At 35.4% G+C, this 26,185-nt stretch overlaps 1 protein-coding gene across 2 annotated transcripts in view; it reads right to left on the reverse strand.

Annotated features, from left to right (window-relative positions):
- LOC123549420 (uncharacterized) overlaps window positions 1-16,716 on the reverse strand; it is a 77,136-nt gene extending 60,420 nt beyond the window's left edge. Inside the window, exons 1-2 of one of the 2 annotated variants that reach the window (XM_053524820.1) lie at window positions 16,606-16,716; window positions 2,390-3,117 (exon numbers count right to left, since the gene is read on the reverse strand). In XM_053524820.1, coding sequence (XP_053380795.1) covers window positions 2,390-3,037 — 648 coding nt within the window. In that variant the 5' untranslated portion in view covers window positions 3,038-3,117; window positions 16,606-16,716. Of the gene's footprint in view, window positions 1-2,389; window positions 3,118-11,005; window positions 11,107-16,605 lie in introns of those variants that run through there. The other variant, XM_053524821.1, reaches the window with a different exon arrangement.
- Between the last annotated feature and the right edge of the window lie 9,469 nt (window positions 16,717-26,185).

Below are 26,185 nucleotides of genomic sequence, written 5' to 3' on the forward strand. Positions count from 1 at the left end.
AATTTTGGTAGAGGATCATAAGACAATGCTACAAACCAAATATCAAAGGTCTAAGTGTTGTGGTTTCAGACAAGAAGATTTTTAAACTTTTTTTCCTATGTAAGTCTATGTAAAACTTGTGACCCCCGGGGCGGGGACACATTTGACCCTAGGGGGATAATTTGATCGATCTTGGTAGAGGACCACTAGATGATGCTACACACCAAATATCACAGCCTTAGGCCATGTGGTTTTGTACAAGAAGATTTTCAAAGTTTTCCCTATATAAGTCTATATAAACCATGTGACCCCCCCCCGGGGCGGGGCCAAATTTAACCCTAGGGGGATAATTTGAAAAATCTTGGTAAAAGACCACTAGATGATGCTACATACCAAATATCAAAGCCCTAGGCAATGTGGTTTTGTACAAGAAGATTTTCAAAGTTTTCTCTATATAAGTCTATATTATAAACCATGTGACCCCTGAGACTGGGTCATATTTGACCCTAGGGAGATAAATTGAACACTTTTGGACCACTAGGTGATGCTACATATCAAAGCCCTAGGCCCTGTGGTTTTGTACAAGAAGATTTTTAAAGTTTTTCCTTTCGGTTGCCATGGCAACCAGAGTTCTGCATGGAATTCAATTCTTTGAACAATTTTGAAAGGGGGCCACCAAAGGATTCCAGTGAAGTTTGGTGTAATTCTGCCCAGTGGTTTTCAAGAAGATTTTTTTAGGAAATGATAGACGGACAATGCACGCCGGACATCGAGTAGTCACAAAAGCTCACCATGAGCCTTTGGCTAAAAATACTGATTTTTACATCAGAAAAATTCAGTGAAAAACCATGTTCAGTATGCATGAGTTTGCTATTGACTTCAACATGTAATAGCATTCTATTTTTGCACTGTGAATTTTGTATGATGTGAATTACAGCATGAGCTACATCTGTACAGTTCGACCACGTGTTTTGAGCTGTGACAGAATGATACACTTTTCAACTGGGTTATACCGATATTTGGTCCATACATGTCTGAAAAATCTGGAGAGAGTAAGTTGTTATATATGTTTTGTTACCATGAACTTCATTATATCCATTGCACAATTGGTAGAGCGTTTTGATTACAAACCGTGAAGTGCAAGACTTAGTTCAAGCCAAGATTTTGGCTGTATTTTTTTTCTAGTATACATTATTTTTATTTTAGTCAAGAATCTTTGAAGACTCTTTAAAAACCATTTTATATATTTTAATAATAATGTTTGAGTTATTTTTTTTCCATTGCTTCTATATTTTTAATATATTTTTCTACTTGTATTTCAATTTAATTCATATCATGTATAATTTCAACTTCACTTGCTGTGTCTGTTGACGACCCTTCAGATGTGTCAGTCTCTGTGTCAGATGATTTATCGGATAGATGATCACCGGCAACATCACTATATTTGTTACGTGTTGAAGCCATTACACGATAAATAAGACTAGCAGGCAAGTATTTTTGATTAGCTAATACATCATTAACTAATCGATTCAATGAACTGCACAATGTTCATGTGCAATGAACTATTAGAATTTTTGAAAAATGTGAACTTACCAAGGCTTGAACCTCGAAAAGCAAGTTTATTAAGCCTTGAACCTCGAAAAGCAAGTTTGTTAAGCCAACGCCATATCCTTTGGGCCATGCATTCGTTAACATTCATCAATAACTTATACCTCTTTACTAATTGTATTGCATATATGTTCCTACCCTATTTTGGCGAATCAACTGTCCTGCATAAATTAGTCACGGCTCAAAAATGGGGTCGGCCTATACAGATGACAATGGTCATGCTTCAAACATCACAAACAAACCACCATTTGGATCAGGTTTAATTAATAACAACAGGGAAATATTGTTTGTTTGTTTGGGGTTTAATGCCGTTTTTCAACAGTATTTCAGTCATGTAACGGCGGGCAGTTAACCTAACCAGTGTTCCTGGATTCTGTACCAGTACAAACCTGTTCTCCGCAAGTAACTGCCAACTTCCCCACATGAATCAGAGGTGGAGGACTAATGATTTCAGACACAATGTCGTTTATCAAATAGTCACGGAGAACATACGCCCTGCCCGAGGATCGAACTCGCAACCTCGAGATCCGTAGACCAACGCTCTTACCTACTGAGCTAAGCGGGAAATATTGAAATATTTGGAATGAAATAATTGCCATATATGGAAGGCAAGTTTTTAAAGGCTTGAATGTATACAATTTAGGTTATATGCAGACATTTCAGCTTTAATGGTCGAGAAGCTCATCTGAACATTATTTCAGGTCCCGGCAGGCCCACCATTATTTACTAAGCCAGTAAACCTGACTTTCTTACAAATACACCTAGTGTAACATTCAACAGTTACTAGCAGAAGTTACCCTACCTTTATGTTAAGATTTTCCAGAGAATTCAGCACCTCTGTCATCTTTGTCTGATATTTTTCAATATCCTCCTTTTGCCATTGAACGAACACCTGCAACAACTTCTTCTCTCTGTCATGTAGTGGCTCGATCGGCCCAGTCTCAACATCTCTGATCATCTGCCTGATCTTTGTTTCTTCTTCTGTGCCAACATGATTTGCTAACCTAATGAGGACGGTTTCAACATCTGCCCAGAATTTTTTAAATTCTGTGACTTCCAACTGCGCATTATTACGATGCCCTATGATTTCATTTCTAAGTTCACGAAGGCGATGTAGGTCAGCCCCTACAGACAGATCAGAAGAGACTGGAGGGAATTTCTTTGCTAGAGGTATTCCACAAATTGTCTGACAGGTAAGCAGTGTAGTTAACAATGAGATATCATATGTGTCTGGGTCAGGATTAGCTGCAGTCACCTTGACATACTGCACTTTCGTAAGTGCATTCTTTCCTTTCAGTTTAATAAATTCTGCTTTAACTTCCCGAGTTCCAAAAAGAACCGATACATCTTCTTTTGGAACCTTGGAGTAGAAAATATCCAGCAAAGTCTGAGTTCCTACATCAACCACGAGTGAAATTATTCTGTAAAAACGGACTGAGTTTTCTGACATCTTGTACAATTTTCATTACTGAATAACTCTATAACCAAGCACTTTCTTACTGGACAGGATTGGTCTTCAACTTTTCTGTCCTGAAAAATATAAGCAAACAAATATACATGTATGAACTGATGGATGAAACTACAAAGCATACTGCAGTGAAATCCAGAAAGCATGTATCATCAATAGCAACTCACTCTCTTTGTTTAATAATGCTTTAATAAGCAAGTAATAAGGTAGCTGACATACACAAGCAATAAGGCACATGTAGCTGACATGATACTCTTTGATATTTTAGCAAGCATATAAGGAAGCTGACATCACACCACTTAAATAAGCAATTAATAAAACACTGGGTAGTTGCTGTCATACCTCTTTACCAAGAAAGTTTTTAAGTAGCTAGCATCATAAACTATTAAACAAGCAATCAGGTATTTGCTGTCATACCTCTTTTATAAGCAAGTAACTGTTAATAAAGTAGCCAACATACTCTCTACAGTTATTCCGTTTAATATTTAACCCAGAAGGAGTTCTATCATTTTTACCAAACTGTCAACTGCAATAAAAGTTGCACCATAATAACTCCCAGAAATGACACAGCAGGTGGCAGTTAAAGTAAGTCCAAACTAAAATTATAAAGCGGAAAATAATCACATTGAAAGAAAAAAATATTTTTAGAGAAAAAATCTATTTTTAGAGAAACAAGAGATCACAGAGTGATCTTGGTGCCCACCAATGTGCCATTTTTGAGTGTTCCAAATTTCAAGACTTATTGACTAGCTCAAAGTCAAATTTCATTTCCGTACACAACACTGTGCATGTGGTCAAAATTCGAAAGCTGTAGCTTGAGAAATGTGAAAGTAGGTCACTAGATCAATTTCAAGGACAAAGTTCTTTGTACACAAAACTATGCATGTGCATCAAGTTTGAAGGCTGTAGTTTGAGAAATTTGAAAGTAGGTCACTAGGTCAATCTTAAGGTCAAAGTTTTTTTTCGGTACACAAAACTATGAAAGTGGTCCAAATTTGAAGGCTGTAGCTTGAGAAATGTGAAAGTAGGTCACTAGGTCAAAATCAAGGTCAAATTACACTTCAGAACACAAATGTATGCATGTGGTCCAAATTTAAAGCCTGCACCTTCAAAAATGTGAAAGTAGGTCTCTAGGACAATGTCAAGGTCAAAGTTTGTTTCGGTACACAATCCTATGCATGTGGTCTAAATTTGAAGCCTGTAGCTACAGAAATGTGAAAGTAGGTCACTAGGTCAATCTTAAGGTCAAAGTTCATTTCGGTACACAAAACTATGCAAGTGGTCCAAATTTGAAGGCTGTAGCTTGAGAAATGTGAAAGTAGGTCACTAGGTCAAAATCAAGGTCAAATTTTATTTCGGAACACAGAACTATGCATGTGGTCCAAATTTGAAGCCTGTACCTTCAAAAATGTGAAAGTAGGTTACTAGGTCAATGTTAAGGTCACGGTTTGTTTCGGTACACAAAACTATGCAAGTGGTCCAAATTTGAAGGCTGTAGCTTGAGAAATGTGAAAGTAGGTCACTAGGTCAAAATCAAGGTCAAATTTCATTTCGGAACAAGAAACTATGCATGTGGTCCAAAGTTGAAGCCTGTACCTTCAAAAATGTGAAAGTAGGTCACTAGGTCAATGTCAAGGTCAAAGTTTTTTTCAGTGCACAAAACTATGCATGTGGTCCAAATTTGAAGGCTGTAGCTACAGAAATGTGAAAGTAGGTCACTAGGTCAAAATCAAGGTCAACTCATGTCAAGGTTCAGCTTGCCACTCAAAACCATGCAGTCATGTGGTCCAAATTTGAATGTTGTAGGTTACTGACAAGAAGATTTTCAAAGTTTTTCCCTATATAAGTCATATGAACCATGTGACCCAGGATTTGCCCTTTGAACAAACTGAGATGTACATAATGAATTTTTAGCTAGCTACAAGAAGATTTTCAAAGTTTTTCCCTATATAAGTCTATGTAAACCATGTGACCCCCGGGGCGGGGCCATATTTGACCCTAGGGGGATAATTTGAATAATCTTAGTAGAAGACCACTAGATGATGTAACATACAAAATATCAAAGCCCTAGGCCCTGTGGTTTTGAACAAGGGGTTTTTCAAAGTTTTTCCCTATATAAGTCTATATAAACCAGGTGACACCCGGGGCGGGGCCATATTAGACCCCAGAGAAATAATTTGTATCATCTTGGTAGAGGACCACTAGATGATGCTTCATACCAAATATCAAAGCCCTAGGCTCTGTGGTTTTGGACAAGAAGATTTTCAAAGTTTTTCCCTATATAAATCTATGTAAATTATAGAAATAAACAAAGGGCCATAACTCACTAAAAAATTGTTGAACCAGTCTGATTTTCAGAGGGACACAACTAGGGTACCAATACATCATTCTGACAAAGTTTGGTCAAAATCCCCCAGGTAGTTTCTGAGGAGATGCGATAACGAGAAATTGTTAACGGACGGAAGGACGACGGACCACGGACGCAGAGTGATTTGAAAAATCTATTTTTAAGAGAAAAAATCTATTTTTAGTAACTGTGACCTTGACTTTGACCAAATGGAATTATAATGACCTTTTTTTATCACAAGAAAAAAAGAAAAAAAATTTTTTTTTGATCTCCGTAAGTCATTTGAACCCCACTGACTAAAAAGTAGCTTTGGCCCAACTCTCTAGATCACTGTGCCACCATGAAATTTTCTAAATGTGAAGATTAAATAAGCTATCTTGACCATCAGAACTTGACCCCAATGAACCCATATACAATCCCAACCTTGTTTTTTCTATAAGTTACCTATAGGCCAAGTTTAATTTCAATAATACATCAATGCAAACTAAAGTTACTGAGCGGAAATCATTTTTTCTATTTTTAGCCACAGTGACTTTGACCTTGACCCAAATGCGATTTCAACAATTGCCTCCTTACCACCTATCTACAGGCAAAATTTGGTGTCTGTAGTTTGTTCCTAACTAAAATATTGGAAAGCTTTCTATTTTGCGATTACGGCATACATTAGGGAATCTGTGATTTACATCAGTTTGTAGAACTTGTTTCACAATCAACCTAAACTAATATCAATTTAAAGTAAACTAGAGCTATCACTAAAGGTGATGAATGTACCCCCCCCCCCCCCCCCCCCACCACCCATGCACTGACACAGTACATTGCAATTTGACGCACACAAGATTGCATAATTATGTGGACTGTATGTATATAGACTGTATGTATATAATATAGTAAAAAAAAACAAAGTGCCATAACTATGCAGAATATTTATCTAAAAGAACGTAACATGCACCATGCACAACTAGGGTTGGTACTGATCACTTGTGTGAAGTTTCATTAAATTGTGTGCAAGGGTTCAGAAGATTAGGCGCGCTCAAGATTGCATATGCAGACTGTAAGTACATAGTGTGTTAACAAGAAACAAAGTCCCATAACTGCAATTTTTGTCATTGAAAGAACCTAACATGCCCCATGCAAAACTACTGTTGTTACTGATCACTTGTGTGAAGTTTCATTAAATTGTGCCAAGGGGATGAGGAGAGATGGTGCGCACAAGATTGTGTCTATGTATATAGTATAGTAACAAAAAACAAAGTGTCGTAACTCTGCAAATTTTTTTCTGAAAGAAACTTACATGTCCCATGCACAACTACTGTTGTTACTAATCACTTGTGTGAAGTTTCATTAAAGTGTGTCAAGGGGATGAGGAGAGATGGTGCGCACAAGATTGTGTCTATGTATATAGTATAGTAACAAACAAGAGGGTTATGATGACCCTGGATTGCTCACCTGAGTAATATGAGCTACATGTTTCAAATGTCAAACTGATGATAAAATATTAAGAAAGTCAGTAGGTCACATTCATGGTCAATGAAATTCAGTTTTACGATTTGTGTGCAAAACTGTGTAGGTCATCAAAATTTCTAGGCTGTATCTTAAACAAGAGGACCATGATGGTCCTGAATCGCTCACCTATCCCCACATGACCCAGTGTTGAACTGAGTACGACGTCGTTATTTCTATTATTTGACATAGTGACCTAGTTTTTGAGCACATGTGACCTAGATATCATCAAGATAAAAAATTCTGACCAATTTTCATGAAGATCCATTGAAAAATATGACCTCTAGAGAGGTCACAAGGTTTTTCTATTATTTGACCTAACAACCTAGTTTTTGAAGTTTTTGACCCACTTTTAAACTTGATCTAGATATCATCAAGCTGAACATTCTCACCAATTTTCATGAAGATCTCGTGAAAAATATGGCCTCTAGAGAGGTCACAAGGTTTTTCTATTTTTCGACCTACTAACCTAGTTTTTGACCGCACATGACCCAGTTATGAACCTGACCTAGATATCATCAAGCTGAACATTCTCACCAATTTTCATGAAGATCCATTGAGAAATATGGCCACTAGAGACATCACAAGGTTTTTCTATTTTTAGACCTACTGACCTAGTTTTTGACCGCACGTGACCCAGTTTCGAACTTGACCTAGGTACCATCAAGGTGAACATTCTGACCAATTTTAATGAAGATCCCTTGAAAAATATGGCCTCTAAAGAGGTCACAAGGTTTTTCTATTTTTAGATCTACTGACCTAGTTATTGACCGCACGTGACCTAGTTTCGAACTTGACCTAGATATCATCAAGGTGAATACTCTGACCAATTTTCATAAAGATCCCATGAAAAATATGGCCTCTAGAGAGGTCACAAAGTTTTTCTATTTTCAGACCTACTGACCTAGTTTTTGACCGCACGTGACCCAGTTTCAAATCTGATCTAGATACCATCAAGATGAAGATTCTGACCAATTTTCATGAAGATCCATTGAGAAATATGGCCTCTAGAGGTCACAAGGTTTTTCTATTTTTAGACCTACTGACCTAGTTTTTGACCCCACGTGACCCAGTTATGAACTTGACCTAGATATCATGAAGCTGAACATTCTCACCAATTTTCATGAAGATCCATTGAAAAATATGGCCTCTAGTGAGGATCAGATGATTTTTTAAGTATTTTTCCTATATATATAACTCACATAATAACTAAGTGACCCCAGGGCAGGGCCTCTTTTAACACCAGGGGCACAATTTGAACAATTTTGATAGAGGACTACTAGACAATGCATCATACCAAATACCAAAAGCCTAGGTTTTTAAAGCTTTTTCTTATATAAGTCTATATAAAACTTGGGACTCCCAGGGCAGGGCCTCTTTTCACCCAAGGGGTACAATTTGAACAATTTTGGTTGAGGACTACTAGAAAACAGTGGCCCCGCCCCAGAGGTCACATGGTTTATATAGACTTATATAGGGAAAACTTTGAAAATCTCCTTGTACAAAACCACATGGCCTAGGGCTTTGATATTTAGTATGTACTGTAGTATCACCTAGTGGTCCTCTACCAAGATTGTTCAAATTATCCCCCTAGGGTCAAATATGGCCCCGCCCCGGGGTCCCAAGTTTTACATAGACTTACATAGGAAAAAAAGTTTAACATGCCCCATGCACAACTACTGTTGTTACTGATCACTTGTGTGAAGTTTCATTAAACTGTGTCAAGGGGATGGGGAGAGATGGTGCACACAAGATTGTGTCTATGTATATAGTATAGTAACAAAAAACAAAGTCCCGTAACTCTGCAAATTTTTTTTCTGAAAGAACCTAACATGCTCCATGCACAACTACTGTTGTTACTGATTATTTGTGTGAAGTTTCATTAAATTGTGTCAAGGAAGGGGATGAGGAGAGATGGTGCGCACAAGATTGTGCCTACGGATGGACAGACAGACAGACAGACTTACAACCTGAAACCAGTATACCCTCCTTACAACTTTGTTGTCGGGGGGTACAACAAAACTTATGCATGATTGCAGATTCCCCTCGAACAGGTAGCAGCTAATTTCAACTACTATATACATTTTGTTATGGGGGTTACTTACTCTACTGCTTTGGTTACTCTTTTTTTTAAATGTGCAGCAATACACATACCCAATGACTATTATAAGACTTGTTGAGGAAAACATGTCTCTTTTTCTTGTTACTGTGTTATCTTTCTTTCTTTGGTTACTTTTGGCTACTAGCGCATAGATATACATGAACAAGAGGACCATGATGGTCCTGAATTGCTCACCTCTTCCTACATGATCCAGTTTTGAGTATGACGTCGTTTTTTCTATTATCTGACATAGTGACCTAGTTTTTGAGCTCATGTGACCCAGTTTTGAACTTGACCTAGATATTATCAAGATAAAAATTCTGACCAATTTTCATGAAGATCCATTGAAAAATATGGTCTCTAGAGAGGTCACAAGGTTTTTCTATTATTTGACCTATTGACCTAGTTTTTTAGGGCACGTGACCCAGTTTCAAACTTGACCTAGATATCATCAAGGTGAACATTCTGACCAATTTTCATGAAGATCCATTCAAGGGTATGGCCTCTAGAGAGGTCACAAGGTTTTTCTATTTCAAGACCTACTGACCTAGTTTTTGATCGCAGTTGACCCAGTTTCAAACCTGACCTAGATATCATCAAGATAAACATTCAGACCAACTTTCATACAGATCCCATGAAAAATATGGCCTCTAAAGAGGTCACAACGTTTTTTCATTATCTGACCTACTGACCTACTTTTTGATGGCACGTGACCCACTTTCGAACTTGACCTAGATATCATCAAGATGAACATTCTGACCAATTTTTATGGAGATCCATTCACAATTATGGTCTCTAGAGAGGTCACAAGGTTTTTCTATTTTTAGACCTACTGACCTAGTTTTTGACCGCACATGACCCTGTTTCGAACCTGACCTAGATATCATCAAGATGAACATTCAGACCAACTTTCATGAAGATCCATTGAAAAATATGGCCTTTAGCGAGGTCACAAGGTTTTTCTATTTTTAGACCTACTGACCTAGTTTTTGACCGCACGTGACCCAGTTTCGAACTTGACCTTGATATCATCAAGATGAACACTCAGACCAATTTTCATACAGATCCCATGTAAAATATGGCCTTTAGAGAGGTCACAAGGTTTTTCTATTATTTGACCTACTGGCCTAGTTTTTGATGGCACGTGACCCAGTTTCGAACCTGACCTAGATATCATCAAGGTGAACGTTCTGACCAATTTCCATGAAGATCTTTTGAAATATATGGCCTCTAGAGAGGTCACAAGGTTTTCCATTTTTTAGACCTACTGACCTAGTTTTGGACCGCACGTGACCCAGTTTCGAACTTGACCTAGATATCATCAAGTTGAACATTCTGACCAATTTTCATGAAGATCCATTGAAAATTATGGCCTCTAGACAGGTCACAAGGTTTTTCTATTTTTAAACCTACTGACCTAGTTTTTGACGGTACGTGACCCAGTTTCGAACTTGACCTAGAATTTACCAAGATAAACATTCTGACCCATTTTCATAAAGATCCCATGAAAAATGTGACCTCTAGAGAATGTCACAAGCAAAAGTTTACGCATGCACGGACGGACGCAAGGACGACAGACGCTGCGCGATCACAAAAGCTCACCTTGTCACTTTGTGACAGGTGAGCTAAAAATGTATTGAAATTAATTTGAGAAAAGACGTCTCTTTTTCTGGTTACTGAATTAGCCTTCTTTTCTTTGGTTACTTTTGGTTACTAGAGCATATGCCTATGAAAAATGTTACAAATGGACACACTTCTGCAGGGGTGCACATTTTGGCCCATATCACAGGGGTCCAACACATGAGTGGATTGAGTTTAATGACCATGATGTGTACTTTTTGAGTCCTAGCCATAATTATGAAAAACACATACCAATATAACTACTCCCTAGTCATGGGTTTTAACCCCTCAGATGCTGTGATTTCAACTAGAGTGGACAGACCAATGCTCGGCGTAAAAACTACATATTTTAAATCTAAAAACTGATTTAGCATTAACTTACCGTACTTATCGTCAGTATGTAGAACAATCTGCGAGTATTCAACCATACTGTTTACATATTTCTAGTCACATAGTCACTCTAGTAATAGGCTGGAGCTAAAAATAGTACCAGTAAAACCTGTGCAGTTTGTGCGAAGTATACCAACACTCAGTGTACGGCATATTAATCTGCAGGTTGTAATTTTGAACTATTTATGCATCAAGGTGAAGTGTAAGATATATCTAACACAACATAGGATATACTGGTTAACTGATTTTTTTAAAGTATAATAACATGAACGTAAATTACCCCTCTCTCTATTCTATATCTATAAATTGAATAAACACATTTTATACAACAATTATCTTAAGGAATTCATTTGAAGATAATTTGTCACAATCATGTGAGTCTAACTAATGAAATCAATAACTCAGGGGTTCCACTAGACCTGAAAACCCAAGAGTCCCAGGACCCTTGGCCCAAATTTTGAAGGGTCCTTTTCCAAAATACAGGAGTCCTGTCCCAACATGTCCATATAATTGACTATATTTTTTTATTTAGTAATACGTAGATCTTTATCTAAGAAAACAATAAACCCAAAATCATGTTACAGCATAATAAAAATGTCAGTTTCAGGTCATATAGTCTCAAATTGTAAACTAATATTTATCAAAATTCATGTTATTTTAATTAGGTTTTTCTTCAATATTTCATTTAATTTTTAATAACAGAATAGTGCTATAACACTCTATAAAAATGTATCCAAAATGTACTATCCGGATACTGGTACACTTTCGGAATGTCATCGGAAAGTAGTTTTTACTCAGTTTACTTGGCTAACTAAGCTAAATCAGAGATAGTTCCTCAAATAATGATGCTGCTTATCATTAAAATCTGCATTGAAAGTCAGTTTTTTTAAGGAATTTTGGAAATATGCATATGACATCGGGTGTAATTAGACTCGTGAACGGACATTCTAAACTTATTTTTGCTTTCGAAATTCATCAAAATTTGTGAAGTTTCTTGTTGAAATTACGGTATGATCACTAAACAATGGTCTAATTTAAAGCTGGCATAAAAAATCTTGCAGGGCACTTTTAACATGCTCGGTAATCAGCTGCTTACGATAATTTAATAATTGGCGCCTTTTTTTGACAGTACACAGGATCAATACGCTTTATCAATTATTTCCACACTTCAGTGATTCTTGTTACCTATGTGCACTCGCCGTGACGTAACTTGCTGATAAAAAAATCAGCGAGGCATGTCTACAGGAGAAAGGGCGGGATTTAGCAGAAGATCAAAGGCAGGAGGGCATGACCGCGAGTGTTTATTTTGAATACACGTGTCTATCGTGGAAATAGTTTTACTGAAGGAAATGAATGATAAGAGAAAGGATTATCAAAGGAAAATGCCCCCGGGTCCCGAAGGACGCACAGGCAAATATCATGCCGGGTCCTTTGAGCGTCTTTTGAAAATCTCCCGGGTCCGGACCCGGGGTCCCGGGTCAAATGGAACCCCTGAATAACTGATGACAGTTATTATTATACCAGATTTATATAGCACTCTTTTCATGATCAATTTCATGTTCAAAGGCGCTTTACATAGTACATTATTTTTGGAAATCTTTTCAGAAGTGCCATTAGTCCACATAGTATATATCAATTACTTTAACAGCACAAGCTACATAAAAGTTAAGTACAATGGGTCCGTATAAAATGCCATGATAAGGGTTTATAGTTTATTTAAGCATAAAGAAATAAAATATAAAATAAAGAAACAAAAATTTTTCTCCAAAATTCCGCCCACAAGCTACTTTTTTTAATACTTGTTTTACCAGAAAACCTGTTTTAATGAGAATAGAACACAAAACTGAATGGCTTTAAGCCTTGCATCATCTCCTCTACTTGTGACCACGTGACCATAATTATTGGAAATAAACCGCACTTGGATAAAATCAGGCATAATGTAAACAAATGAAATGGGACTTGTAAGAGCTGATATTTTAAATATATATTAAGAATTTCCCGGAGAAATGTGACATACACCGAGCACTGGTCTGCCCACTCTACTTTCTTTATATGGCCAGGAAAAAGATATCATCAGCTATTTTGCCATTCAAACATTGCCTTCAGTTATTTAAATGCATCACCTTTTAAAATTACCTCAACACATTTTCCTATCTTTGTCTGTAAAATTTTCAACAATCCAACATCGTATCGAACAATACAAAGAACGAATCCTAAGTCTGACAACATCGCGTAACAACAAATCAATGAGCAATAACAGCTTGATTTGGCTTTTAAGCCTGATCAGGCAATGTGACCAGCCTGTTAAAATTATGAATTACAGAAATAAAACACAAAATATACATTCATAAAATGACAGCAAGGCAAGTCTATGCTTTTATGTCAACATAAATTCATTATCAGAGATGTAATCATTACAAATACTTTGTATACCGTTCATCTGTAATGTCGCGGTACTTGACATTCGATGTAACCACATTAAACAAGAAACAGCACAACAGTGTATTTCTTGTCTTTACCACAATATTTCATGTCATATGCATCAATAACTGTGTGAAAATGAATAAGATATCATTCAAGAAACATCCATGTGTACTTCGAACAACAACAGTCAGCCATTGTTATCGTGTGGCGTCACATCACTTATGTCGCGGTATAGTTCAACAATTGTGTCAATCAAACTATCATAGGTTAAAAAACACTAAATATGATTCAAACATTGAAAAGCTCCATATCTAAGTCAAACTAACAGGAACACTCAAAAGTCATTAAACGCCAATTTAAACGTTTTATATTATCTGTTTACATCTGCACTATCGAAAATATTCTCCTCTGGGCAGCAGACATACCAGATATTTTGCAAGTAAATCACAAGGTCACGGACGTGGTCATAATGTAGTGGAGCCTAAGAATCGTACTATTACTTAATATTTTCTATTTGATAGTTATCTAACATGTTAAAATTCACTGCTCAGTATCATGGGTGTATTTTGAGGAGATGGTCAGGGGCCCACATCCCTTCCTCCCCCTTAAAATCCATAAGTTAAGACGTTTTGATGTTTCTCCTGATACCGATATTTCATTTTTGTGTAGCTGGGGGATGTTACGTAAAATTTTGTGTCCTCTAACCTATAGGCGGGACTTAATTTGCATAATTAATGAGGACAAAATTAATGCCAATCAGCTGGTAGACGAACTTATAAACATTGCAAATATTTGCGTAATTCATGGATTTTTGCATTAGATATGTGAAAAGGCAGTGGCTAGGGTTACGGTACCGTAATCCTAGCCTCCGATTCTAGGATTACGGAAGTTCCGTATTCCTAGACAGCCCTTTGAGAATAGGCTAGGATTACGGAAGTATTTAAAAGGAATCAAATATATATGTAAGGACATGTTAGGACATGCGAAAATGGTGTTGTAAACTTACTTGTTTCACTTAAAATAGCATTTTTTCTTGTCTGCCATATTATTTCGTGTTATCGATCAACCATTTTGGGTAGGTAAAATATAGGTAGTCAATTATTTATATGCTGTTGAATGATTATAAATGATGAAAGTTAAAATCTTCTTAATGAAAATAGTAATGTGTCAGTATGTTTCAATGCTTACATAAAATGTTGTCCAACTATATCCGGGCCACCGTGATCACGAGGAGGTGCTCAGTTCATAGCCCATTTCTTTTTCTTTTCAATTTCCTTAAAAATAATCGTGTTTTATTTATTTATTTAAAAAAATATTGTTGAAAGTTTGTTTGTTGTTTAGAGTACGTTATTATTTGATAGTCATGATTTTGCATTTTTTTCTTTCATTTTTAATTGTTCTTCTCTATTTTTTTTCTTTTCTCTTTCTTCTTTTACTAACCCAAAATGGCGGATCGAGAACATGAAATAATACGACAGGCATGAAAAGTCACTATTTTAAGTGAAATATGTAAGTTTACAACATCATTTATGCATGTCCTAACATATATTTGATGCCACTTAAATACTTCCGTAATCCTAACCTATCCACATAGGGTTGTCTAGAAATACGGAACTTCCGTAATCCTAGAATCGGAGGCTAGGATTACGGTACCGTAACCCTAGCCACTGCCATGTGAAAAATACGATTTTAATAAATATTGACAGATATTTAGCAATGTAAATGCTGGGAGGAACATTTTTCGCCAGCATGAGTAAAACTGGTCACAAACTTCCCCGGTAAACACCACGTAGGTGGCGCAACTCAAATACCGCGAAATTAGTGATGATGCGAGATTAGTGATGTTGAGTATATCCCCACGACTTACGTTTTCGACGGACATACGTTTTCGACGATGTCAGTATTTCCGGTTAATTTGCATATCCCGCGAATGTAAAGTGGTGATCACGTGGTATGTTGGTAGAATAAACAAAGTTCTACTAGTGTCCACATTTTATAACTTAATCAAATAAAAATGGAAAGTAAAATGATAAATTAATATCAACATACCGTTTTATACATCTTTTATTTAATCCCAAAACTGGTACTTGAGTGGCACTCTCATTTAATCACTTAGAAGCATGAAAATAGTTTAGATGTTCGTCTGCAGACACGGCCATCTTTGTTGTTATTGGTCGTGTCATGCTTTTAAAAAACCTATACCATACAGTAAAAATATCACAATCTGATTTAGAAGACTCCCTTGCAGAATAAACTAAGAACGTCAAAGCCATTCTTTAAGATGTACTTACATTGCAAATGCTAATTGTTAACAATTCAGGCAGAAATTGATAAAAAAAATCCCATCTACATTGTTAAATGGGTGTTACTTAATAAATGTTATGGTTGGGTGCAAAGATCTATATGAGTAACACGGAGCAGAGCCGATTTATGCAAGGTGCCCAAAGTTTAACAATCAATTATATTTAATAAATGCAAATTTGAATAGGACTTACCAATAACTCACTGAAAATATATTAAATACCGTTGAATACGGTCAAAACGTTGATAAAATGCATAACAATAACTGTTTCTCATGATAGGTGATGCTTTGTACTAAATTCAATGTACGGTATAGATTTTTAGTGTGATTGGCGGGTACCGTCGAATACGTAAGTCGCAAAGTGCGCGCAGGTGCTTTCAACCAACTTCCTTTTTTATCCGAATAGAACTTGCAAAAATCAGATTTCCGGATAAAAACCACACACAAAGTGAAGGTCTTGTATTGTTTTGTCGCTTGACAAGTAGGCAATTTAATTATTCTCCTTTCCTATTTTTGGCAATCGTATGATTCCTTGCGTCGTCGAAAACCGATGTCACGGGGATACATGTACCAGAAAATGTTCCAAATAGATTTTAATTGGAGATTTAATTCCGAACAGAAATATGCAGCGACAGTCAAAAGTTATCACGCTGTCTCGAAATGTCCTTCTATTTGGACTAATGTTGAATGAATGTTATTGATTCTATAGCTGTTTCTAGCTTTATATAGCTGATTTGTTACTTCTCTGGGACCTGTTCAAAAACGAAAGTAGATGGTGTAATTCAAATTGTCAAGGATCGAGATGAATGTACAAATGAAAGGAATGAGTTTAATATTGCAATATAAAAGTAAAAGATTCATTTTACTTTGAATTTACATAGTACTTTAACTATATCAAGTACTATGAAGACAAAATATCAAGTTTCCTGCTTCTAGTGTTTTCGGTTACTTCCGTCTGTCCCGGTGCGGCGTGAAAATCCCGCACTAGCATTACTGATGCCAAAGGGATAAACACACTAAAATAAAATAGGCGGCAGTTTTCGAAAGCGCTCGTTATGTATTTTAGGAGATTTTAATGCAAGAACTCTGAATGATTTTGTGGATTTCAATAAGTATGTCGTGTATGATAATTTTGATGAAATTTCCATGCAACAAATAGTAAAACAACTTTCTGTCTTAACGGGGCATAGAGATAGCATTGCGCATGCGCAGTAGTTCACACTAGCCGAGTTTAAGACTTGAGCGGTGCGCCCGAGGGTTGGGATTTCCGATCTTCACCGAACACCAATGATGGATTCTATTTCTCACTTACCACAACAGAAACAATAAAAACAAGCATAAAAATATGAAACTACTTAAAACGCGGGAAATTGGCGTCCGTAAGCAGAAGTGACGTCGTGATATTTCAGTGACCCACAATAACAAAGTTCCGCTTTAGTTTTATCGTTTGTAACGTAACGGTACGTTCTTCTCATAAAGTAATGAATTTTGAATCGAGAAATACACTATAAGGAACGGAGAGAAAGGATAAAGGTACCTGATTTTTAATTATTTTACGTAAATAATATGTATATTCAGCGCATGAAGGAGTCCGTCACAGGAGTGTGGGATAACCCATGTGAGATAAGATTTTCCAGCACTTCTAAAAATAGAGATTTTTCTGTCCCATAAGTGAGAAATAATTAAACTACATAATGATTGTCTGCTGATAACATGTTCTACTTTAAGTTTCACAGTAAAAGTTACTTAATTAGGATGCAGGGCTGTCGATTTTTGCACTAAGTTTATTCTATATTTATTGGAATTATCAAGAATTCGTGTTAGACGGAATTCGAGTTTTTTATAGTCAACCTCGGTTTGCTTTCGTAGCTGCTATTGAAAGTCGGGATATGTTTCAAGTGCAATTTTGAAGGGATGAATAATAAAGAAATGTGTAGAAATAGTTTAATTACTTATTTTGATATCAAATTGACTGCAAAACACCGTCAAAATATTTGTCCGGAAACTGGTTTACCTGACGGGGAAAATAACTTTTATGGAACGAAAATTTTACGTCACAACGCGATGCTGATTACGACATTGGATGCGGCAGGAGCTGAAGTTTGTGCAGTGTGGGCTTCATTTATGTCAATTTTTTTAGGGAATAATGGAGCCGAAATATTAAAATGTGTCCGGAAAATGGTTCCCAACCAGTATATTTAGTATGCTTTTGGAAAGAAAAGCGTATGTATAATGACGGATCAATAACACGAAATACATGTAATACGGTAGGCATGAAAAACTCGCTATTTCAGTGAAATAAGTAAGTTTACAACATCATTTCATGGCCTCAACGCGAAGCTAGTCTATCTGCTTCTATTTCTATATACACATAGTCTAGTTTCGCGTTGAGGCCACGATTTATGTATGTTCTTACATATACTTGTTGCCTCTTACATACTTCCGTAATTCTAGGATTGTCTGGGAATACTGAACTTCCGTAATCCTAGAACCGGAGGCGTAATCCTAGCCACTGCCAATGAATAAACTTGATAAATTGGGTTTTCCCGTACTGCAGTAAAGCACTTTTCAAAAGATGACAAATGTAATAATTATGGTCAAAGACGTCTTCAGTTCTGTAAATCAGCAAATATCTTCATCGGCAATGGTAGATGTTTTAATGACGCATATATTGGTAAAAAATACTTGCATTAAAGGTAATGGTAGTCTAGTCGACTATTTATAGTGGTTATTAATAAAACCCGGCCCGGCCCGGCCCGGCCCGGCCCGGCCCAGCCCGGCCTAAACCACGGAAATACCCGATTCCGATTGTACGGAAACCACCGGAAACTTACGGACAGAGGGCTAATATAATTACGAATGATATCGTGTCGATATCAACTTATATATTTAGAATTTAGAAAAACACTGAACTTTATGATGCCCGCGAGGAATTTCTTTGAAGAATGAGTTAAGACTGCGTATTCTTTCTGGTTGCAAAAAACGTCTTTATTGTTTGTTAACATATACACAGGAAGTCTTTATAGATAGCGTTGTTTTCTATTGCAAGGACGAGCCTTATAATTAGTTTCTGAAATTTTGTATCGTTATCATAATATACTATTTCATAATCACGTTTTGTCCAAAAAGTTGTTATATTTTGAAGAAAAGAATTCCTCGCGAGCCTCATAAAGTTCAATGTTTTTCTTAGTGGTTTTTTTTTTTCTGTAATTTTGCTTCCACAATATCGGCACAAAGAAATGACGGCCACCGAAAAAAAGCTGGTCTATTAATCTATAATTTGCTTACTTTATTAAAAAAAAAAGTTTTTTGTTTCACATGTGCATTCTCAAGGCCTAAAAAGTTCTTTGTGCCCGGTAACATGCCTAAAAAATAGGTAGTAAGTGGGCAAGTTTTTTTTTATTATTCTTTTTTAATTCAGTGAGACTTTCCGGAAATTTTTTTTTTGTCAAAAAGAATGAATACGAATAATTTCTAACATCACTGACCATTTTTAAAGCATAGAATCAGCAGTTTTGAAACTTATTATTAAAAAGTTGAAAAAAAAATCTCAAACACCATAAAAACATTTAGGGTCTAGTCAAAAATTTAGGATAGGCTGGGATACCGGAAACAAAATTTTTTTTACGCACGAAGAATGCAGTGTTGAATATTGAAAAGTTTTACATATGGTACCCATATTTTAAAAAAATATTCCTGTATAAATATATAGAACCAAATACTGAGATAGATTTGTTCACGCAGTATTCTGATTATCTCTGGAACAAAAACGAATTGAACTTAGTCGAGTGAACAGACATACGATGAAAGTCACGCACTTTTTTTTTTTTTTACTTGTTAACAGTTATTCGTATCAACAGCATGTTTCACACAACAGCCTTTAATTATATGACGATAATTTCGAAAGTTTAGTATCTGTTTATAAACTGACCTCTCTTACGTTTTATCAAATTTTAAACTTTTTATGCATAGATGTCTCATAATCCGGAGGTCGCGGGGTCGAATCCCGTCAGCGGATTTTGACCGTGACTCAAGCAGTCCCTTCTTTCGGCGCGAGTACTGGTAAGTTTCCAGGAAGCAGTCATCGAGTGTATTTCACATTAGTTGGTGAACCGAAACTCGACGCAAAAATAAAAAGAAATACTTTAAATGGGAACAAATTAACCATTCAGTTGAACTCAATATATAGAACGATTCTCACTGTTTCGTGAAAAAAGACCAAGTAAAAACTTGTTAAGGTTTGTTTGCTCTACACTTTCAGTTTATGCATTTGGATACTTCAAGTTTAAACTTTAATGGTTAGACATATCTTGCAAATTTTTGCAGTTGATTTAGGTCGATTTGATATATTATTGTATACAGCATGCCCCTTCAGTCAGTTTGCTGGTGCTCGGCATTTTGGATATAACAACAGAAGAACCTCTGAGCCCGCTAATCATGACTTACAAATAAGTCTGAAAAAAGCAACATAAAACTTTGAATGGATGTTGTTTCTTCAAATCTCACAAATTTCTTCATTAAGAATTTTTAGTAAATTTATCAATATCAAGGTGTACAGCAGACGATTTGCTCTAACACTGCTTACTTTACTACGGTCACGTGACCACAACGGAAGTGAACTGTACTTGGATCTATATTGAGCAGCTTTAATGCTGTCGCATTCTGGTTATAACACACTAAATAGTTGTTGTTCTTTATTCTATATAAAATTGACCTAATTCCAATGACCGCAGCACACATCATGACCCATTTTAAATTTCTGTAACCTACATTTTCTTGAAGAATATTGTCAGTAGTAACTAAAAATCAAAAGAAAAGTGGGGGTCATGTTTGATGCAAGAAAAATAATTTCAGTCAAACACACAAACTGCAAAATAAGCTAAAAAATGAGACCCCAAATTATACTGGTGGTGTATGATCTACGTTTCCATGAAAAATTTTGTAATGTTGTTATTTCATTATAAAAATGCTACCTACATGTCAAGCATAGATCTGTCATGTGATTTTAGCAAAAAAAAATGCAAAGAAAATAAGGAAAATAGCTCTACAGAGGAAAAAAAACTGAGGACTATTTGTATCCGCCATTATGCGACTACCATTTTTTTTCGCGCCATTTTTCTTTTTAGTGTCTGTATGCCTTCTGAGTCCCTACGTTCTGTAGGTTTGTCATCGGTAGAACCAAACCTATTGTAATTATGCAAATTAAATTGTTGCTCTTTTTTTATACAGAGTAATTATACGATAGTTTGCAGTTTCTTACGAAGGATCTGGGTGTAGTTCTCCACCTAAAATGGTTTGTTAAACTGCCCATATGTGGCCAAATCCATAAAGCATCTCAGAAAGGTTTTAACCTTACATAATTTTTTCTATTTTACGGTAAAGAAGGTGTAATGAAAGGGATTTTCAAAAACAAGTTCCATCCTTCAAAACTTGTTTAAATTATAGTAAAAGTTGATCTTCATCCGATGTACACTAATCGGTAAAATTCATACTTTTTACGCAAATGGCGCCGAGAAATCACATTTTAGCTCAACCCTAAACATGTATAGTTGTGACGTTTCTGTTTTTTACGGCGATTAATCTAGTTTTTGGGGCGTCCATTAAATTCAAAAAGTAATTATGTTTCATTTGATATAACAGGCCCATTGAAACCTTTATATTTTCGAGCGGAATGACTAAGTAGTGTGTTCTTTAAAAAAATACAATTATCACAAAAATCTATTGAACTGTAAAATGAACGAAAAATACACGGGGTCTCCTACTTCGTTTTTGTCCTAATTTTCTCCTACCCTATTTTCACGCGCAGCTACTGCACACCAAATTTTTACATACAAAATTTAATGCTTGTATCTTAGGGAAAAATAAATTAATCACCAAAAAAAGTTTACAACAGCATAAATTTCATTTTAAGTATATTCCTATTTTGTTAGCCATTTTCGATTTCTTTCCGATTTTTATTGTTACATGTGTATACCTGAATGCATGTTACACACAAAAGCGGCGTAATGAAAAACATAATATATATACTTCTTTTTAAACATTTTACTGATCGTTCTCCATTCAGTGTGCATCTTTTATTTTCTGAAAATGTTCCTGAAATGTTTTTGAATGGAATAGAATTATAAAATGACTACCAGGTTCATTTTCACGCTGTGGTGCTGGGAAAATTTTGACTGTGCATACCATAGTCTCGACCAACTTAAAAGTCAGAATTAGTCGGGAAGAATTATTGCCTGTTTTGGCCTTTTGGGATGTTAAGTCCATTTTCGTCAACAATTTATTATACATTTCCATTGTAAGCACTAAACCCTTTCTCTACAGTAACTTACAACTGTCGCATTGAAAAATATTAGTCCCGGATAGAGAGACCATACCGGACGCCAACCCTATGATCGCTCGATTGACGGGCAAACGCTCCAACCCTTGTGACATAGACAAGAGATTATTGTCTACGAGTCAGTTGTATTTGAAGTTTCAAAACTGGAAATATTATATAAATATTGCATTCCTGAGGTGATATGAAAAACGTTCACCGCGAGATATATGAATATCGACCGAGGCGCCAGCCGAGGTCTGTATTCATATTTCGAGAGATCACCCTCTCAGGAATACATTATTTATTTTATTATACCGAAAAAAAGATATAGAAGTAAAAACATTTGCTGGAAAATCAGCATAATTGATAAAATGATTTATTTAACATTAAAAAGTTATTACTTACCAAATAATGAAGACAGAATTAAGGAGGCTTTACTAGTAAGCACTTAGTAACTGTGGCGACTTTGCTGTATAAAAAGACTTTTTGACAGGTATAGTCTAGACGTTTACATATCGCTGACCACTATTTCAACATAATCGGCAGCAGTAACATTCGAAAAACGGCGATAACTACGAAACATATAAGTGAGCACTCATTTTCTTAGTAGTTAGTTTATTTCCAACTTGATGGTGATAGTTTCAATTTAATATTTGATGAAAAACTGTTTTCAAAATTTTGCATGTAGAACTAATAAATCATTCAAAAGCAGAAAAGAAAAATGGGTCAGGTTCGCACATGCATGAACACAAGATAAAGTAATTTAATCCTAAATATAAATAAGTGCATCGTCTTTTAATCAATACGAAAGTATCGATCTCTCATATGTAATATCATATGCGCAGAAAAACAAAATAGCGTTGTTGCACATGTGATATGAAATTATTGTTTTTATTATTAAATCTATATTTATAGTCCTTTCCATTGTTCTAAAGGTAGTCACATGATCAATGATAAAAAGTCGTATTGACTCGAAGGCGGACCCAAAAACATGTATTGATACCAGCTTTGATGATAACACGTTATTACGTTAAAACAATGCGGCGTCGTACACAATTTACCACGAAAGATGACCAAAGGCTGCAGATATTTGTATTTAATGTTTATACTTATGAGTAGGCTGGAGTTAATAATAATACAATTGTTGCCTTTTAAGTTGGTCGATATGTGGATTTATCGACCTGATAAAAGCGATATCAAGTAGATAAATTCGCTCGAGGTTGATATCGCTTTTATCAGGCCGATAAGTCCACATATCGATCTCACCAAAAGGCAATAATTGTATAATATCACATGCGCAGTAATTGAAAATAACGATTTTGCGCATGAGATATAAAAACGTTATTATTCTGGGTATTTGCTTATGTCAAGTGCAATACCTCATCATACGTTTCATCAATATTAAAGCAGCATGCCTCCAGATTTGGTTCAAAATAATCTTTCTTTCAAATTGAAGTTTTGGTCATATTATGAACATTAGAATATGAATTTTTGTTTCTAAAATATTTTAAAAATTCCAAATTGGGAAAAAAAGATGACCGCGTCGGGAATCGAACCCCGGACCGCCGCGGCAATAAAGACATTTTCCCGTCGTCGTAACCAATAGCGCTACAGCTGATGTAGTGAATAATGACTTCAGAATATAGATATTTATAATGGAGACAGTTTACCTGGAGTAAAAGCGTGACAAACAAGTAGTAAAACAGCAAATTCTCATGTGTTTCCGTAACATAAAGTTTGTCAGTAATTAATTTTTAAAGCCTTCTTAAGAAATATAGCATTTATTTCAAGATATCTAAAGAAATTTTTGTTGTTGTCGAACGATCTGGAGGCATGCCGCTTTAAATACTTTGCTTGTTCTTTTGTAATAATGAAGCAAAATACACATAAATTTGCATTGATTAAGACGACGGTGTTACTATTCGTAATTGTATTAGCCTTCCGTCCGTAAGTTTCCGGTGGTTTCCGTACAATCAGAATCGGCTATTTCCGTGGTTTGGGTCGGGCCGGGCTGTCCGGGTTTTATTAATATTTACTTAGTCGGGCATATTGTTTCCTTGTATTACTTATTTTGATGTCTTACAGTTTTATCCAGTTTTATCTAATGTCCATTGTGCATTAGAATTTTGCTGTTATTTAAACATTATGCCAGATAGTAGTAATGATGCAGTTAATTCTAAAGACTGAAGATATTTGTTATAAACCAATATGGGATTCAAATTTAAGTACAAACTACAAAGAAAATTTTAATAATACTGTTGTTTCAAATTTATTAGATGAACTGAAAGATGTATGTGAGAACCATTGTTTTGACGAGAATGTTGTTAATCGTCTAACTTGTAATGTTTCTAGTATTTTGACTAATGCGGTTGAAAGATGTGATCTTATTCAGAAAACCATTATTCGTAATAAGCCAAAGGATCCAAACAAAGCATGGTTTGACAAAGACTGTAAAAATGCACGTATTGAATAGTTGAATTATTAAAACATGTATAGCAGGAATCCCACTGTTGATAATAGAGACACTTTAGTAAGAAGTAGTAGAAAGTATAAAAAGAAATTAACAAGAAATTAAAGATTTTCAGAAAAATATTGTTAATAAAATTAAAGGATTGAAAAAGATCCTAAGGCTTATTGGAGTCTGTTGAATAAGTATTCTAGTAATAAGAAAGAAATTGCCAACAAAATAACAACTGAAGCAATTTATGATCATTTTAGTAAATTAAAGGAGACCATTGTACCAATTTACATGTTGTAGAAGATTTTGATATCTCAAGTGTTTCTACAAATAACTCTGAATTGGATAAACCATTAACCGTAACAGAAATACGTAAAGCAATTAACTCTTTGAAAAATAATAAAGCGCCATTATCTTTCGATCACGTGTTGAACGAGTATTTGAAAAATGTACCTGATGTAATGTCGGATGTATTTTGTTATTTGTTCAATATTATCCTAGATTCTGGAATTTTCCATGAAGCTTGGAGTAAAGGGATCATCTTGCCTATATATAAGAATAAGGGTAGCATAGATGACCCAGACAATTACCGTGGAATCACTATCCTTAGCTGTTTTGGCAAACTTTTTACAAATGTACTTAACTCTAGACTCAATAAATTTTTAGAAAGCAATAATATCCTTTGTGAAGAACAAGCTGGTTTTAGAAAAAAATATAGTACCATCGATCATATATTTTCTATGAAAACATTGATTGATCTATATTTGTCAAAGGGTAAAAGTTATATTGTTCACTTATCGACTATAGAAAGGCGTTTGATAGCATCAGTAGAACTGCACTTTGGCAGAAACTACTTAGTAATAATGTTGATGGTAAATGTATTTAAATTATCTATAACATGTATTTACAAGCTTAATCTTGTGTCAAAGTAAACTCTTTTAGTAAGATGTCTGATTATTTTACTAATCATGCAGGTGTTCGCCAGGGCGAAAATATTTCACCGGTATTATTCTCTTTATTTCTGAATGATTTAAATAATTTTCTTTCACAACATTTTAATGGTTTGAATATGATATCTAACATTGTGTATGATACTTTGAGTGACTCTGATGTTGAAATGTACTTTAAATTATACATTCTTTTATATGCTGATGATATAGTAATTTTTGCCGAGTCAGCCGAAGAACTACAAAAGGTATTAGATGCAATGTCAAATTACTATAATTTATGGCATCTACAAGTCAATCCTTCCAAGACAAAAATTGTAGTCTTTTGGAAAAGTAGAAGAGGTTTACGTGATCTTCCATCTTTCAGCTTTGACGGTAGTATGCTAGAGGTTGTTGATCATTTCTCATATCATGGTGTTAATTTTTCATACAATGGTAAGTTTGTAAAAACAAAGAATCATTTATTGGAACAAGCAAGAAAAGCTATGTTTTCTGTTATAGTTAGAACTAGAAAATTGGATTTACCTATTAGTATGCAAATACATTTATTGTTATATGGAAGTGAAGTATGGGGGATAGAGAATGTTGATGTTATAGACAAATTTCAGCTAAAATTTTACAAACTTATTTTGAACTTGAAACAGAGTACTCCAAATTATATGCTTTATGGGGATCTGGGAGTATTACCGTTATCTGTTCATATTAAGAGTAGGATATTGTGTTTT

Source organism: Mercenaria mercenaria, chromosome 15 (assembly GCF_021730395.1).
Source record: "Mercenaria mercenaria strain notata chromosome 15, MADL_Memer_1, whole genome shotgun sequence".
Taxonomy (NCBI): domain Eukaryota; kingdom Metazoa; phylum Mollusca; class Bivalvia; order Venerida; family Veneridae; genus Mercenaria; species Mercenaria mercenaria.